The 16,740-nt window shown below is 50.3% G+C and overlaps 9 protein-coding genes across 9 annotated transcripts; all 9 read right to left on the minus strand.

Annotated features, from left to right (window-relative positions):
* Positions 1–1,656: 1,656 nt before the first annotated feature.
* Positions 1,657–4,005, minus strand: DQ04_00291000 (synaptojanin (N-terminal domain); the record flags this gene model as incomplete). The annotated part of the gene is made up of 1 exon (XM_009308658.1): positions 1,657–4,005. The coding sequence occupies one exon, from the start codon at positions 4,003–4,005 to the stop codon at positions 1,657–1,659; it is 2,349 nt and encodes a 782-aa protein (XP_009306933.1).
* A 354-nt stretch (positions 4,006–4,359) lies between these two features.
* Positions 4,360–4,989, minus strand: DQ04_00291010 (glutathione-S-transferase/glutaredoxin; the record flags this gene model as incomplete). Its single annotated transcript, XM_009308659.1, has 1 exon — positions 4,360–4,989. The coding sequence occupies one exon, from the start codon at positions 4,987–4,989 to the stop codon at positions 4,360–4,362; it is 630 nt and encodes a 209-aa protein (XP_009306934.1).
* A 19-nt stretch (positions 4,990–5,008) lies between these two features.
* DQ04_00291020 (glutathione-S-transferase/glutaredoxin) lies at positions 5,009–5,371 on the minus strand (the record flags this gene model as incomplete). The annotated part of the gene is made up of 1 exon (XM_009308660.1): positions 5,009–5,371. The coding sequence occupies one exon, from the start codon at positions 5,369–5,371 to the stop codon at positions 5,009–5,011; it is 363 nt and encodes a 120-aa protein (XP_009306935.1).
* A 191-nt stretch (positions 5,372–5,562) lies between these two features.
* Positions 5,563–7,974, minus strand: DQ04_00291030 (hypothetical protein; the record flags this gene model as incomplete). Its single annotated transcript, XM_009308661.1, has 1 exon — positions 5,563–7,974. The coding sequence occupies one exon, from the start codon at positions 7,972–7,974 to the stop codon at positions 5,563–5,565; it is 2,412 nt and encodes an 803-aa protein (XP_009306936.1).
* A 180-nt stretch (positions 7,975–8,154) lies between these two features.
* On the minus strand, positions 8,155–9,603 carry DQ04_00291040 (hypothetical protein; the record flags this gene model as incomplete). The annotated part of the gene is made up of 1 exon (XM_009308662.1): positions 8,155–9,603. The coding sequence occupies one exon, from the start codon at positions 9,601–9,603 to the stop codon at positions 8,155–8,157; it is 1,449 nt and encodes a 482-aa protein (XP_009306937.1).
* Positions 9,604–9,895: 292 nt separating this feature from the next.
* Positions 9,896–10,309, minus strand: DQ04_00291050 (hypothetical protein; the record flags this gene model as incomplete). The annotated part of the gene is made up of 1 exon (XM_009308663.1): positions 9,896–10,309. One exon carries the CDS (start codon positions 10,307–10,309, stop codon positions 9,896–9,898), a length of 414 nt encoding a protein of 137 aa, XP_009306938.1.
* A 196-nt stretch (positions 10,310–10,505) lies between these two features.
* On the minus strand, positions 10,506–12,587 carry DQ04_00291060 (HEAT repeat-containing protein; the record flags this gene model as incomplete). The annotated part of the gene is made up of 1 exon (XM_009308664.1): positions 10,506–12,587. The coding sequence occupies one exon, from the start codon at positions 12,585–12,587 to the stop codon at positions 10,506–10,508; it is 2,082 nt and encodes a 693-aa protein (XP_009306939.1).
* A 416-nt stretch (positions 12,588–13,003) lies between these two features.
* DQ04_00291070 (hypothetical protein) lies at positions 13,004–13,939 on the minus strand (the record flags this gene model as incomplete). The annotated part of the gene is made up of 1 exon (XM_009308665.1): positions 13,004–13,939. The coding sequence occupies one exon, from the start codon at positions 13,937–13,939 to the stop codon at positions 13,004–13,006; it is 936 nt and encodes a 311-aa protein (XP_009306940.1).
* A 530-nt stretch (positions 13,940–14,469) lies between these two features.
* Positions 14,470–16,728, minus strand: DQ04_00291080 (kinesin motor domain containing protein; the record flags this gene model as incomplete). Its single annotated transcript, XM_009308666.1, has 1 exon — positions 14,470–16,728. The coding sequence occupies one exon, from the start codon at positions 16,726–16,728 to the stop codon at positions 14,470–14,472; it is 2,259 nt and encodes a 752-aa protein (XP_009306941.1).
* Between the last annotated feature and the right edge of the window lie 12 nt (positions 16,729–16,740).

A 16,740-nucleotide genomic window follows, 5' to 3' on the forward strand; every position in this document is an offset into this window, starting at 1 on the left:
CTGGTCGAAGTTCGGCAGTTGTATGTCGCTTAGGAGGAGAGAGCTCCAACAAAATACAATCGACAGGCACTCAGTGATCATCGCAGGTGAGAACACTTAGAAGTGTATTGAAGTTCTTACCCAGTTCAGTACTCACCAGATGCCTATATTCCCTTTACACGATATGAAATGACCAGCACTTGGCCAGGCAAAACAGAATAAAGAGTTGGATCTGACCTTTACAATAGTTGCTTAAGGAGTCAAAAAAAAACCTACCGTTCAGTAACGAGGAAAAGGAGGGAAAAAATCAAGAAGTCTCTCCATTTTCGGTAAGTATGTATGTAAGTATGTGTCTGTGTATCTGTGTGTGATTCGGACCAAACGCCCATGGGGTAAAGCACAGAGTTGCCGAAGAACGATAACAACTATTTTTTAAAAAGGAAAATGAAAATCTCTAGTTCACTGGATGCCCCCTCGAGCCAAAAGTTTTACTCAGGAGACACACCAGAATAGTGTTCATGTAGGTAGAATAAACCAAACAGAAGAGTTATTGTACAATCTCAAATGCACTGCAGAAAATAGCGTCCCCCATTCACGTCATACAATGCCTAATACAGACAGCGATATGGGATGGGCACCCCTTAATGCGCGTGTATGTAAAACGACCCCCCCCCCAAAAAAAAAAAANAAAAAAAAAAAAAACTGGATCGATGTTACACACCAAAGTCATTTGAAATCACCCTGGCACTGGGCTGCCTAAGTTCTTATAATCGAGAGAATCCAACCCCGAACCACTTGCCGATCACCAGTATTTGAAGCAAAGATGTTCCCACCATGCCTCTCTCGCCACACGAAAGCCGTATCCGCTCCACATGAGCGCCGTTCAATCCCCCCAAAAGCGTATATGCAGTGTACACACCCTACGAGTTAAGAGAGTAACTCTTCTTGCATGTCAACACAGAGGCTTTGGCATCTTGGCAATTAACTGTCAGCCACCCATAAATGAAGAAAATAGACCCTGCAGCAAACAAGCTCTATCGATGCCATACCTGAGATGACAGCTCACAATCTTTACCCCGGCACAAAAGAAATGCGGCCGCAACCAATCTTTGATGGCAAGACCACCTTTTACCCCACCAGTGCAGCTGCATGGAAGTAAAGCTTCTCCTTCTCCTCCATATAATGTATCCTTTTTTTTATTTCTGGCTGACAGCACGGATCCCCACATCACCAGATGGCAACGTTGCTGCACGCCAGCCGTACTTCAGCTCTTTCGTAGCGCTCCTATTCAATGCCGTCACAGGATCCACCTTCAAATGAATAAGCAGAACGGTCTTACATGTCTATAAATTTCACATCCTAATTTCAATGTCGGACTTATCACCCTTTCCTCAACTGCAAACTGAGTCAAATGTGGGAAAGCCAACACCCATTTGGCGTAAACGCCGATATCACAGAGAAAAAGGCATTATATAACCCAACGGAAGAATTCAACTTGTACCGCCACACGGAGTATTCCGTACGACCCCCATCAGTCACTGTAAGTATAAACAGGAGAAGTGCACTTTACGAACAAAGAAAACGTACCGTTCTTTGAAAAGGCCATGCTTTTTTTCTTTTTCGAGGGAGTGAAAGCATGCATGAAACACCAATCGCAATTAACGTAACTTCACGCATTTAGACATTAAGTCCTCTCACAAAATTCTTGAGGCCACTTCGTAAGGAGTTGGCTGCCTTATGAACAAGGCCTGAAGAATCACCTTCTGAACCTTGGACAGGATATTCATATGGGGTCAGAATTACATTGGAGCTCTGAAACTTCAGTACAGCTCGCTCCTGGAGCAACCTTGGGACATTAATCGCTCTGCAGAGGTCACGATCGAACTCAATAACAGCTATTTGTTCATTTTCTTGAGGCACACAGCTATCCTCATCCAGTGGAGGAGTCTGCTCAAAAGTCACATGGCCCAACGCCGTAACAAACTCCGTGTGAGACTCCACTTCGTCTTCTGCAACAGTTACGGTAAAACACAAGGCACTGCTCGCAATCGGCGGGTATCCATCATTGCAAAGCATTGGACAAACCATCTCATCCCATGCTCTACGCACGCTCCCCTCCAGTTCAGACGAAGATATGCCTGGAGGAACACCCACTGCTACCAGTGCGCATTTCCAGTGTTCCCACGGCACGGGACGCGTGAGGAAGACCCTGCTCATTGAAGGAAAGTGGATATCCTTGTTTCGGCCAAGGAGAAGTTCAATACTCCTAAACTTTTTCCGGTCTTCAAACACATTTTCAAAACGCCTCTGTGTCGCTATAACCACGTTAGAGGTTGTATATTTAAGCCCACAAATGCCCCGTAAAATGTTACTGTGCATTGCTGCTGAATTTGTATACAGTTGTGCGACAATATCACCATTGTACACAAATAACTCCGACAGGGCACGACCCACAGCCACTGGATACAAGGACGGATTTCGAGCCTCGTACCATGAGCCCACAAATGGTTTAGGAAAAGATGACTTTGCCCCTGCCATGGGAGCTAAGAATGCTGAGAACCCATCACGCTCAAAGTCATCTTGTCCATCCAGTGGTGGCAAAGGTCTTTGATCCACGAAGCTGTTCAACTGAATGCCAAGAGACCCTAACATGAAAACGGATGCTTGGAAGCATGTAAAAAAACACCCCAAGTTTGTTCTGTCTAATGAATCCGCACAATTTATCCGAACGAACTGCCTCTGACAAAGGAGTCTCGAAACACTACCATCGGGGCGCACCGAGCCAACGGTAGCAAGCGCATCACTGCTACTTGGAGCTAAGAATGCAAGAACAGCCTCCCAAAATGTTTTCGTAGCTACATCTATGCCGTAGTCCTTTATAAGATTGAGCCAGTCAACATGAACAAGGTCGAGATGATCCTTGGGGAAAACACGCCGCACCGCAGCATCCGCTTTTCTCACAGCCTCAATGAAATACCTTGCCAAGATGCCCTCACCACTCTGAGGATTCTGCCGAAGGAGATTGATGCATCGCACCTTGGGTATTGCATCAACTGGTGCACCTCCGGTGTCATACTTGATCAGTGCAGTCAACTGACGGAAGAGAGATTCAAAGTACACATCACATCCCTGCAACACCTCCTCCTTGTTTGGGCTAAAGATCATCGACGGCTCTGCGATTGTTGCATTGATTTGTGTAGTCCATTGCACAGGAATTGTCCCTCGAAGAATCGTATGTCTTGCAAAAGAAATGGATCCATCCGCATTTTTTCTCCACATAACATATTCGTATACATGGTCATTACCAACCGCGTTATTCCCATTGAGCCCCCTACCGAGGTACCGAGGTCCAGGGTTGAGATGATTCTGGCGTCCAAGAAGCAGCATACAGAGAACAGATCTATCCTTTATTTCAATATTCTTTCCCTCTGCGTAACCCCGAATGAGAACGGAGCATCCATTGTCGAGACCATTAAGACGAAACGCTTGTCGCAGGTGCTCTGACCAGTCACAATGGAATTCTGGGGAATCACCTGCACGAGATGAAATAAACGGAAACGGTTTCGTCAAATCACAGTCGTCAGAATAGTAGTATCCCTTCTCGTACTTGTACTGTTGAAATTCCCTAAGCCTATTCTTGTCGGTTACCGACATTCGAAGCGGGGCAGCGCCGGGAATATTGAAAGCGATCCACTCCGTTTCTGCAACACGAAGAATTGTCCCTCCGAATGGCAACCCTGCCACCTCCTCTACTCTGGTGGCAACTAAAAAGTACACCTTATCCAGAAGTATACATCCAAACATAGCAGGATACTCCACAATGGATTCAAAAGGGCCACACACGTTGTATGCCTCCTTGAAGCTTGAAAATTTTGTCCTGTCAAAGGCGCGGCACATCTCCACCTCTGCGTTGGCGTTTACTATCAATGGCGAGACAAACCACCCACCCGCCCAGATGTTTGTCACAGCTGTTGTTACTTCAGCACAGCTCTGTGGCTCAGGCAGGGGATCATCGTTGAAGAACATCAAAGGTTCTGGTTCGGCAGGAGCGGGCGGAGGAATGGGTCGTGGAACAGCCAGGAAGATGATTTGTACGCCATTTTTTACACAGATAGAGCAGCGCTTGCGCGGACTTTTTGATGTTTGCATGAAAACCAGTCTCCCTAACGGAAGACAGCTTTTGGAGACATTTTAGAAAGAAAAAAAAAGATGAAAATTAAGAATTGTTGGAAATTTTTCCAAGGAGTATATATCGCAATGTCTTACAGCCTGTAAGTAAATAGCAGAAAACCCAACGCACCCTTTCCTTACAACCCTACGTGGATATAACACACACAGACAGAGACGAAGTGGCAGATAGCACAATTCGGTGTCTCTTTTCTACGCACCAGCCCGCGCATGGTGAACTTGGGTATCCATTCTATCCAACCATGACTTGATTGAAGTCGAATGAGTAATGTCGTCATACACGCGATGGCCCCTAACCGATTGCAGCACGCCATAGGTATCCAAGTCAGCAAGGTCCGGCGCTGAACCCCCGTGGAAGGGCTTTTTACCGTTCAAAAGCGCTTCTTCAAGAAATTTACGGACCTCACTATGGAGACGTTCCCTTGCTTCCTCACCAGGTGAGAGATGTCCACTCTTAATGAGGCGTGGTTTGGTAACATATTGAGCGACGAGATACATCACTGGCGCACCCACAACCTTCAGAAAAAGTTTGTTTTGATACGGAATGGTGTCGATGTCATCGATGTAAGAGTAACCGCACCATGCCTTGTAAAGAGAAGAGTTGAATTCGAGAGTCACAAGACGAACCAATGGGCCACGAGCCCACTCGCGCCAGCGGTTTATTTCAGAATCCTTGAGTTGTTTTTCCATCCCCATTTGTTTGGCAAGATCGTTGACAATAATTTCAGAGTCGACAAGAAATGGACCATTATGTCCGTGCACGTTGAACTGAATCTGGGGCACTTTTTTGTACTCGCACATGGAGATCTCCCTCTTAAACATTGGCTCCACTTCGACGCACTCATGAGGGATATTGTGATAATCGAGGAATGCCTTCACCGTTCCACAAAATGGGCACGTGGAGTAACGATACAAAAGAGTGTGAGGGNTTGTGATAATCGAGGAATGCCTTCACCGTTCCACAAAATGGGCACGTGGAGTAACGATACAAAAGAGTGTGAGGGTGCTCCTTCACATTTCGGATATGTGAAAGAGCCCATTGAAGCTCCTCCTGGTTTTGCTTCGCGTTGAACTCCTCTGCTGTGCAGCTGCGGTTCTCCTTTAGGCGTCGTTGATAAGTGACGTAGCCACCACCCAGAGCCAAGGAACCAACCACTCCTGTTGAGTAGAGGAGTTTTCGTCCCAACGTTCCCCTGCCAAACATTATTAAAGTGTCCCACCTATACAAAAAGGTGTAGATTTAAAGGGAGGGAGGAGAAGACGCAAGCGTATAATAATACTGACGAGTGAAACCAGCACCCTGGCGGTGTCATATATATATATATATATATATATATATATGTATATTGATAGAGAAAAGGCACCACGAACCCACTCTCACCCCAAGCGTTCTCACTAACTTTCTCTCATGTTTCCATGCCGAGCACTGGGGCGAGCAGACGCCAACTCCAGGAGCTGCATCGCCACAGCTTCATCAATCTTTTCACTTCTACCATACCGTTGACGGTATTCGTTGAGCTCCAGCAATTGTGCCTCAACGTCCTCAACAGTGTAGGGGACATGGTAAAAAAGAGACGACACCCGCGAAACGGTCTCCTCAACCGCGCCCAGACGACTTCGGAGAACTCGAAGTTCGTCGTCTCTTACTGCAATTAGGTCATCCTTTTGCCTAAGAAGTTGTTCCGAAACCTTCAAATGCTCCAAGCGATTTTCGATTTCCCCCAGCGTGCGCACCAGACGCGTTGCTTGGGAGTCATGTTTTACCGACTGCAGCAAGTCTACAATGGAGTCATACGCACTACTGGCTCCCGCAGATTCTTTTTGTCGCGTCGAAAGCATGCTCTTCAAAATATCCAGCTGCCTTTTCAGACCGGAAATCTCTGTATCTCGTAGAGAAATGACCGATACAAGGTGTCGATTGTCTTCCACCTGTTCTACCTGGTTTCGAAGCAGACGTATCTCCTCCACCCCTTCAGCAACCGCCAATGACGACCTTCTTGCCGCCTCCTCGGCCTCCACTTTGTGCCTCGTCAATAGCTCAGCACGTTCACTATTCTCCCGCTGTGTGTTCTTGAGTTCTTCCTGTAGGTATTCTACAGCACCAAACAACTTCTCGTTCTCACTTTTCATGACTGATGCATGACGTGCGAGTGAGACTGTCTTCTCTCGCTCCAGTTGAAGGGCTTTCTGTGCCACATTTAGAGCCTCAGTAATCTTCTGTATGTCTTGTTGCGCTGTCACGGACCCTTCACCCACTTCCAGTGCGCGTTGCAACTCCTTTTGGAGCTCCACAACGCGAGCACAACAGTTTTCTTTGTCGACGTCGATGCCATCCAAAGCATTCATGCTGCTAGGGACCGTTGTGCCCATCTCGTACAGTCGTGTCTCCAGCAGAAGCAGTCGGCGACGGAGTTCTGACTCCCGTCTCTGAGAAGCACAATTTGAGGTTAGAAGATCCGCCACTCTGACATCAAACTCTGAGTCACGACATTTAGATTTTAGTCGGTCAGCGAGAAGTCGAAGATCGTTAAGCAAAATCACATTGCGCTCCATCTCTGCAGCATACTTTTCTCGCCAGAACTTTACTTGTTCCACACACTTCTCTGAAAATCGTACGCGTTGGGGTTTCTTATCATCACGCCGCAGCATCACCAGCTGATCACCAAGGCACTTGTTTAGCGTCACAACGTTCGCCGTTGTTCTCTCCCTGTCACCAGATGTTATTGACACGATTTCTAATACTTTCTCCCGATACGCATCCATCATCTCCAGCAGGCAAAGGTTCTTTTTGCGCAAGTACAGAATCTCTTCCTGCATTAAATCACGTCTACAGTCCTCTGAAGCATCTACCCAAAGTACGGCATCTTCGTCTTCTCGGTCCTCCCACACAAGGCACTTGCCTCCGCACAGCGTCCACAGTGTCGCTATTCGCGATGTTCTCGCCGAAAACACAACGGAGCCAGAAACGCCGCGTTCCAGCCCCATTGCGGAATCGATTTTAAATAGGCGCACGGGGGTGAACTTATGCGAGTCCCACACCGTCACTAATGCCTCAGCATCTAATGATACAACACGCGAGAAGGAAGGCGCCGCAAGTTGACGCACCTTCGCACACGGAATCAATCGCTCCTTTTGGAGTGACACAACTCCTTCAGTGGAATTCTCCACAACTCGAAACACGGTTATCCACTCAGCTCCTCCCACCCAGCAGCAGTCAGCAGGTGATGCTCTACCAAGTGAGCCCAGGAAGACAGCCGCAGTGGCATTTTCCACTGGCTCCACGTATATGGGACTGCTATTCCCTGCATTCCACAGGGAGATACGATCCGTTTGAACACACATCCATACATTCTTCAAGTGAATCGGAAACACCTCAATGATATCACCACCTTCACAGGAGAAAGTTTGTCGTACCTCTGTCCGAGCGACATCCCATATGTGAAAGGCACATTTTTGGCTAGTCGCCAAGAACAAAGGGCAACTCCAAAGAATGTGGAAATATTCGATACTTCCTACTTGCGCATCGAGCACGCCAAGAAACACGCCACTGGGTTCACAAATAAGAATCTGACCTTTAAGTGTAAGAAGCCACACTCGTTGCCCAACGCAGCAAATTGAGACGCACACCTCAGGCAAGCTTACAGTGTCAAGTACATCACATCCTCGTGCATCTAGCACGTCAACGTACTCTTCGCACGAGCGCAGTGCCCAAATATTGCCATCCACGCAAGCCAAGCTGCAATAAGTCTCTCCGTGACTCAGAAAGCCCTCTGATCCATCGGCGAGAAGCACTGCTGAGGCTGTCATACAGAGAAGTACGCACTTACACACGTGCTACTAGTGCCATTTGGAATTCAAGAGTGAAGAAAGGGAACCAAAGTAGCAAGAGAACCGTACGGCTCCCGGAACCGGCATGCACCCACCCCCACCCACACCCGCACACCAAGCTAAATGAATATATTACACACCACGCAAGAAACAGGGTCATCATGACGCGTACCGTGTGGACGGCATGCCATCTGCCCATGATTTGGTATGCTTTGGCCAGTGTTCGTCGTCAACACGATTCAGACCTCTGGAATGAGCACGAGGTTCCTTTCGCACCTCCTTCTCGAGGGCAATCTCTCCCAGCGAGCCGTACGGCCGCATGCGCCGCTTAGCGCGACCCTCCATCTTTCGATACTTGCGGCCGTACTCATCCTGATCACCGTGCACGATGGCGTTCACGCGGTTGGCATACACCTTGCGCGAGAGTCGCTTAAAGGGCTTTTCAGGTGCGTCAAGTGTGTGCAACATTTGCAAGATGCTGTTATCCCTGACCCCACTGCCTGCCTTTCGTGTTGCCTTCTGTTCCTCAGCACCCAAGAGAAACGTTCGTTCAGCTTCTTCTTGACTGCGTCGCACACGTGCGCGTGCCAGTTCTTCAGGATCCAAAGGCCACTGGCCCTTTGTGTCCAAGCCATTTTCAACATGCTGAGCAATGAAGGCAATACGTTGACTGTAATCAACCACGCTTGACGGCCACAACTCAAAAGCATCTGGCTTACGCAGTGCAAGCCTCCTGAGCTGTGATGCTCGCTTCTGACGATTTCGTTGAAGCCAATGAAAACGGCGCTTGCCTTGTCTAGCACTGCGCAGTTCAGCCAGAGTTAGTGTCTCCTCCTTAGCCACCTTGTACTCCTTTGCCTTCTTGTGTCTTTCCCACTCCTTCCGTCGCCTATCCAAGGGCATGCGACCGAGGGTCACGCGCAGAGACTCATCCTCCTCTGTCAGTCCGAGGGATCCGTACTTCACACGATCGCGTATGCTGTACGGCAGCGCGTCCACCCATGCCGGGAAGTATGAAGCATCGTCAAGCATGTACGCATCCAGGCGCATGGGAGGGTATATACCGCACTCCTCCACCAGACGTGCCTGGTGTCGTTCAATCGTCTCTGCCTCATCGTCCGCGTGTCTCAACTGTTTGAACAAATGGTGGAACTCTTTTGCTGTTGGCGGCTGCCCAAACTTGTCCATCATATGATCCCGACGCTCAACTTCCCTCTCCATCAGCTGACGGAGCACTGTCGTGTATTCGCTGCCTGGGGGTGATGACATCATCTCCCGCTCGTCAACTGCCCGCACAGCGGCAATCGTCTTATTGTGCAGCGGCGGCGCAGTCCCATTATATAGCTCGCGCTCTATGCATGAGTCGATACCCAACGCACCCATCTCTTTCTTTTGTTGTTCCTCACGGAGAAGTGTCTCCGTCTTCCGCGCAACTCGGCTGACGGCCGTAATATTCGCCTTATTGCGATACACCTCCGGCTCTGTAAACGGGTCGCCACGCTCACGCGAGGTGAGCAGGCCCTTGTTGAAATTGATACCGCCCGACGCCGTGCGCCGCCCGAACGGAACACGATGAAAAGAGGAGTAGCACCACGGACACCTCTTCATATTTCTTCACACTGGTCACACAAGAAAGGGTGCGAAACAGCGAAAAAAAAAAGAATTACCGAATAGGAAACAACAGCAGTCTAAGAATAAAAACACAGCCAGTACATGTGCAGATTTAGGCAATAAAATCCGCAGCAGAATACCTGTCTGACTTGATCAGAGATCACAATGTTATTCTGTTGGGATAGCCCCCGCTTCTCTTTCCTTAATTTCTTTTTTTTTGCTCTTTTGGCGTTCCTGACAAGAAGAGATACCCAAGAAATTACACTGTTCAGGTATTGACACACTTTCTTTACTGACTCAATGCCTTTTGGCGCTTGTAGTTCCAGCTGCGGTAGCAGTTGTACCCATTCACGGAGGCCAGGCAAATATTGACAAGCGCCAGGGAGCGACTTCCGGAGTTCTGCGGCTGGATGAGAAGGGCATACACAAACCATACCATTCCAGTGGCGCACAGGGCGGCACTGGAATTGAAGTCCACCTTCTCCACCGGCGGGTTCCCAACGAAAATGCCATAAAGTGGAACAATACTGAGCGACCACTTGAAGAGGGGAGCACTGTTATAGACAGAGTTCAAGTAGGCCACTGCAGGGTACTTTTCATACGGTTTAAGGCACTCAAACAGCCGGCTGTTTCCGACGTATCGGTGCATCATCTTGGGAAAAGCCTTTGGAATTGCCTGTTGTGCAACGGAGGCGGTGGACATGATGTTAGTTTCCTCTCCTGAGGTTTGAATTTGCACGGAATATGTAGGTATGTCACGTTCTAGTAATGCTAGAAGTATGGAAAGGCAAGACAGCGTATACGTGTCGAGAAACATACCAACATTATATAACAAATGAAATCAAGAATAAGAGAAACTTATACACACGCAACCACACGTACGGTAAGATCCTCCTTCTTCATGACAAGGATGTATCCCCTAACCGCTGGAGAAACAGCCTGTGTTCGAAATCCGAGATGCACTGTTGCGCTTCCCTACTATGCTCGAGTAATTCCCCCCAGGCGATACAATTGTCTTTTTTCTCCTCAGGTGTATGTGCCTGTGCCTCGCGCTCAAGTCTGACGAGACTAGGAATCGTCTTGAGGCGGTGATAGAGTGGTGTGTAATGCGGAGAGCTCTGTGGCAATATGAGCTGAAGGGCGAAAAGAGTTTGTACGAGCGGCAGACACTTGGACGGCTCCATCAACGCCATACGTATGAACGCAAATACCGGCGCCTCAATTAGCTGTGCAAGTCGTTCCAGCTGCAGTAGAGTACCCGCAGACATCTCTGCATTGCCCATAAACTGAATTAATTGGAAAGCATGCTCGTATGCGCGAGACAGTAGGCAAAGCCCAAGCGTCGCTGCTGTGTTGTAATGCCAACACCTATACAGTCCCAGAAACGTGCTGCGGGCGCGCTCATCATTGACGCCGCGGTTTAAAATTTCGCGAAGCGGAAGAAACTCTTTTGAAGTTAATACCATTGTGCTCAGAGTTATGACAACCTTCTCCAAGAAGCGCTTGTCCTCATGAAGTGCTAGCACTGCTGCGAGCTTCAGACACAACTTTTCACACTGCCCCAAATCTTCATCCTGGTACCGCAGTTGGAGTTGCTTGATGATCGTCGGTACCTTCGGCAACAGCACATCAGCTTTCGCATGAAACAAGTCGATAAGGCGGGTAACGAAATAGTCAAAGTGTGTCTCCCCCGATATGAGACACAATGTCTCGATGCACTTATGCACAACATGAGCGGATCGATCGCACAAGAGCATCAAAGAAGAGCTAAAGGTCTCTGTGAAGCGACGCTCCATCACATTAGGGTCTGCGTGATGCACAAGCCCAATCCACTCCAGCGCCGCAACACGCGTCTCTTCTGTACCCTTTTCAGTGAATCGCTCTGTCACGACTCGCAACACGGCATCATACGGCACCTTTTTGCAGCCGCCTTCTTGCGTACCGATAAGCTGCATGAGACTATTGCTGACATTCTGCGCCGCTACACGTGTCTCAAGGCTCTTTGAGCCCAACTGTGACAACGAGGCCCCCACCACCACATGCGTAAGGTGGAGCAACTCGTCCATGTCAATCATCAACAGCTCTAATATCCATTCCAACGCATTCTTCTTGGTTGCAGGAATGTCAACCTCCTCCACACACTCGGCAGCTATAGCGAGCAGATTTGCCAATTGTACATCGGCATTCCGACAGAAGGCATCCTTCGTGTCCCGAAGGCACTTTTGCATCAACCATAACACATCTGAACCGCATCGTGTGCCGGAGAGAATCAGCAGTTGTTTTAGAAAACGCCACAACAGGAGAATAAGTTCATCACCTGGGAGATCGAGTACGTGGTGGATCCACTCGAGGCACCACTGTACCACTGGAGAATCAGGGAGCTGTCCACCGTTTATCGCGCTTATATAGGGCGCCAATATCTCCGTGATAAACGTGACGAAAAGTTCCGTCTGTAAGGCAAAAGGCTCGTTGCCAGTAACAATCTCGCGAAGCAACGACGAAACTTCTCTCGCCAACATCGCAACCCGCATATCGTGGTCATTAATACCACAGGCAACACCTCTCAAAACCTGCATGAAACACACCTCAAGCAACTGAGCCTGCAACTGACGCACAAGCGTATGCGCCGCCTCAAAAGCCGCCAGCCGCACAGTTGCATCCACATCTGCCACACTGTCGAACACAAGAGTAGCCAGAGATATGATGACCTCACTCGAGTGCGTGCGCGCGGGCAAGGAACCTGCAATGGCACGCACGGCGCCTAGGCCTCCTCTGCGGTACGCTGCAGCAGTTGCTCGAATGAGGACCTTCTCCACTTCGCGCAGCTCCTGTATGATTGTGGCGTACGCCTCCTCCGGTGCGGAGTCACGGAACACAGCTGCTACCCTTGATGCCACCTCTCGCCCCCCTTTCTGCCGCGACTCCGCCTTCGAGTCCACCAGCAGCCTCAGTGTCTGTGGCGAAATGAAGGGCTCTAACATCTGCACCAAGAAAAGCTCTATCGCCACTAGAAACGGTCAAAAAGGCAAACATGACGAAAAAAGGCTTCAATATATTTGTTTTCTTAATTCCCCTGTTGCATTTAAAAAGGAAGCAAAACTGTAGCAAATATTCGTACAAATGTCATTATCACTCTTTTGGCTTGTGCTCATGGAGGGGGGAGTCTGCGTGTGTGTGTTTGTGTGTGTGGAGATGCATCGATGTGTCACCTCACGACAGGATTCGGAGGCGGCAACACCCAGTGTAACATACGCATGTGCAACATACCCCCGTACTTTCCCTAAACTTCCGACTGGACGGAAAAAAACTATATATATATATATATATAAGTATATACAATGAGAATAAAAATGACTACCCAACGCGACGGGCAACTTCCGATCCCCTTTGCGTGATACTAAAAATAGCCTAAAGGGTTGACCTCATTCCCATTACAGTTCTTCCCACTTGCCTCGGAACGTACTTGGCGTGCAGTAGCACGGTATTCCCGGCCTGTTGTTATGCTACGCAAAATAGTCTGCAAGAACGCGTCCACAGTGGGTGGGTCCAGCGAATGGGGCATGGGATTACCCCTCCGGTACAGAATCTCTTCAATTAGACTCCACAAACCTTCCTCCGTAGGCTCAATAACATCTTTTGAAGAATGAGCAGTGTACTCAGTCAGCAGAAAGCCCATCACCTGCAGCATCAACTCCATCGTTGACGAGACCTTTTTGCTCTCCAACATCTCCGTCGATCTGTTTAGCCCATCGTTCAAAGAACTTTCTACCACCGCTGAATGAAGTGGCGGCAATCGCACAGTCCGACTGGTCGCACTCGCCCGCTTCTTGGCACTGGAAGGGGGCCACACCATAACAGGTCGGTCGTCCGGCGACTTGGAAAAACCAACGTTGCTGTCGTGTGGTGTCCTGCTGAGACGAGTGTCGCCGTGGGACTCACACTCATTAGACACGCGCTGTGACCCATCAGGGATTGAGCTCTGGCGCGAAATGACAGAACTCGGCACAGAGGACGGCGCAGCGCTCGAGCTGTGCAGCAGCAGACGCCCAAAATCCCTCAGTGCGTCGGCAGGTTTGCCATCGAGCGGAACAAAGCAATTTTCCTCCGCGCTGAAAGCGAAGAGATGTGATCCAGGCGCAACGTGAATTCGCGAGACAGCCAACGATGGCATGGACGACATCGGGTCGACAAGCTGGCGTTCTATCTGCTTGAGCAGGTCCTCCGAGCTGAGAGGGTTGCGCACCTTCAGCCGCATCCGCTGCGGCGCATCATCCTTGATGGAGCTGTGCACCAAGAACTCCTTTGTAAAGAAATCGCCTCGTAGAGCCAACATCCTACTCTCGTTTAAAGGTCCATAGGAGTACAAAAACACAACGGCAATACGAACTACTACGTTACCCACTAAAAAAAAAACAAGCTCCGTTCACCATGCCAATCGCCAAATAACTGCGCGCGAAAACACAAAACAAAACACCTATCGACGCCAATCAATGTAAGAAGCCACCCGCCCATGCACCTAAAGTAGCGAACTAAAATGCTTCAACGCAAAGGGAGAACTCTCCAATGACGGTCTAGACGGATCGACAAACTTGGAAAAATCTATTGAAGAGCATTCTAGATCCGTCACCATATTAGTCGTAACGCTACCATTCGAGTGACAAAAAGAGCTATACTCATCAACAGCGCAACGAAGCTTCATACGCCAGCAGCAAAAATGGTCCTTTCCATTAAAAGACGAAGTCTCTGCAGCATGTGTCCCACGCAATAAAGAACAAGGACGTGCGCAATTCTGGGAGGGAGAAACATCACACGTATCAACCTTTGCCTCGGCTGCGTGTTTCTCCGCCTCGGCTGCCCGCTCCTTCACCTCCGCCAGCTCTGTCCGCAGCGACTCGCACACCTGGCCGATGCGTCTATTCTCNCTGCCCGCTCCTTCACCTCCGCCAGCTCTGTCCGCAGCGACTCGCACACCTGGCCGATGCGTCTATTCTCGGCACGAAGCTCAGCAGCAACGCTCTCCGCAGCAGCCAGTTCCCGTCCTGCGCAATCACGCTGCTCCGCGTCACGCAAAGCAGTGGCATCAAGCTCCTGCTGCAGCTGACGGCAGCGCGACCGCAGCACCTCCGCCCCGGCTGCGTGTTTCTCCGCCTCGGCTGCCCGCTCCTTCACCTCCGCCAGCTCTGTCCGCAGCGACTCGCACACCTGGCCGATGCGTCTATTCTCGGCACGAAGCTCAGCAGCAACGCTCTCCGCAGCAGCCAGTTCCCGTCCTGCGCAATCACGCTGCTCCGCGTCACGCAAAGCAGTGGCATCAAGCTCCTGCTGCAGCTGACGGCAGCGCGACCGCAGCACCTCCGCCCCGGCTGCGTGTTTCTCCGCATCGTCTGCCCGCTCCTTCACCTCCGCCAGCTCTGTCCGCAGCGACTCGCACACCTGGCCGATGCGTCTATTCTCATCATAGGATGCAGTGCTGTGCGCAATCAACTCATGCAGGTTCGCGCCGTTTTGTGTTTTTATGCTCTTTTCCTTTTCTATGGGTGGCTCATCTATGTGATGATTGGCTGCGTTATTGGTCTGTGTTGTTGATATGAACTGCTTTGTATTGTTTTTGTAACTCTGAACCGAGGTTGCAAGCTTCGCGTGTGTTAGCTTCTCGGATAATGCGCATAGTTCTGCGCATGCCTCGTCTCTTTCGCGCTCTGTGGCTTCCAGCTCTTTCTGTAGGGATTCGGAATAGCCTGTCCAGTATTCGTTGAGGGCGCACAGTTTTCGCTCGTACGCGTCGTCGTTAATGAGAGTCTTTCCCGTCGAAGTCTTCTGACGGTAGTGCTCACAGTCGTTATGCGCTGTCTCGAGTGCGTCGCGGAGACGGCGCAGTGTGACATCATACTCCTGCGCCGCATGAACGAGTTTTGCTTGTAGCTGCTCCACCTCTTGCGACACTTCATGAAGCCGAGCCTCTTTTTCGATGCAGGCGTGGCACTCGCTTGTAGAAGGCAGGGCAAGGCGGCGCAGCTGCTCTTCCAGCATGTGCACACGGCTGGCGAGCCAGTTCTGCACCTCCACGAGTTGCGTCATCGGGTCAATACTTTTGCGCGACTCTGCCTGCTGCACAATAGACATCGCCCTCACACCAAACGCCAGAGCAATTCGGGTGTCCGTCATCGATTTGGCGGTGGGCGACACACAGAGCAGGACATAACTGCTTCCACCTCTTCCCAACGGCTCCTGGAGCAGGCGTGTAAGCTTACTGTCACGAAATGGCACATGCATTTTTTTAGGGTCCGCCAACGCATTCATCACACCACAGAGTGCTGACAACGACTGATTAATCGTTATCGTCTCCACCTGACGGATACCCTCATTGCCAGACTCCTTGAGCCGTTCACTCCCCGCAAGGTCTACGAAGTAGATGCGTCCGTCAGTCACCAGCGACGTAGTAGTAGTAGTAGTAGTAGTATCATTGTGGATTTCACTCGCCTCAGCAATTTCTGCCTGAAGCCGTCGACGCCGCCTAACCTTCAATGTGACCACGCAGTGGCCACGGGTGCTGGATGAGTTGAGACGTGTCGCCGCGCACGACCGTGACGCCGCGGCTTTCTTCCACACCCGGGTGAAGTCCTCCAGTGAACGAATCGGCACTTCCGTCGCTCCACGGACGTATACACCAGTGTCAGGGAACTCTCTCAGTTGTAAATCACTTTTGGAGGGATCAATGAGGTCCGACACACGNTCAAGGTACAGCTCGACGCATTCCATGGCAACTGTTGTCTCGTATGTTAGCCTCTCCGAGTCCGCCACCTGCAGAAGCATCCGCAAGGCAACTGGCAACAGTTGATTCATGGTGAACGTTTTGCCCCCACCCGTCGGGCCGTACAGCAGCAGCGCGTCCTGGTATCCCTTCAGCGCCTCACGCACCATTCCCACCATCAGTGTGTCACAGATGCGCTGCAGTGGCGTTTCCGCACCAAAGACGCCGTCGAAGCGGTAAGTGTCGTGCAACCCCACAAGAATACGCTGTCCATCGGCATCGGCCACGACGCAGCTCTTCTCCTGGGCCGCAGTCTCGTGGTCGAGGGGAGGTCGCACGCGAACAAAGCAGTGAACACGCCGGAGGGGCATGGTTCATGCAGG

Source organism: Trypanosoma grayi (genome assembly GCF_000691245.1).
Source record: "Trypanosoma grayi strain ANR4 Tgr_29_V1, whole genome shotgun sequence".
Lineage (NCBI taxonomy): Eukaryota > Euglenozoa > Kinetoplastea > Trypanosomatida > Trypanosomatidae > Trypanosoma > Trypanosoma grayi.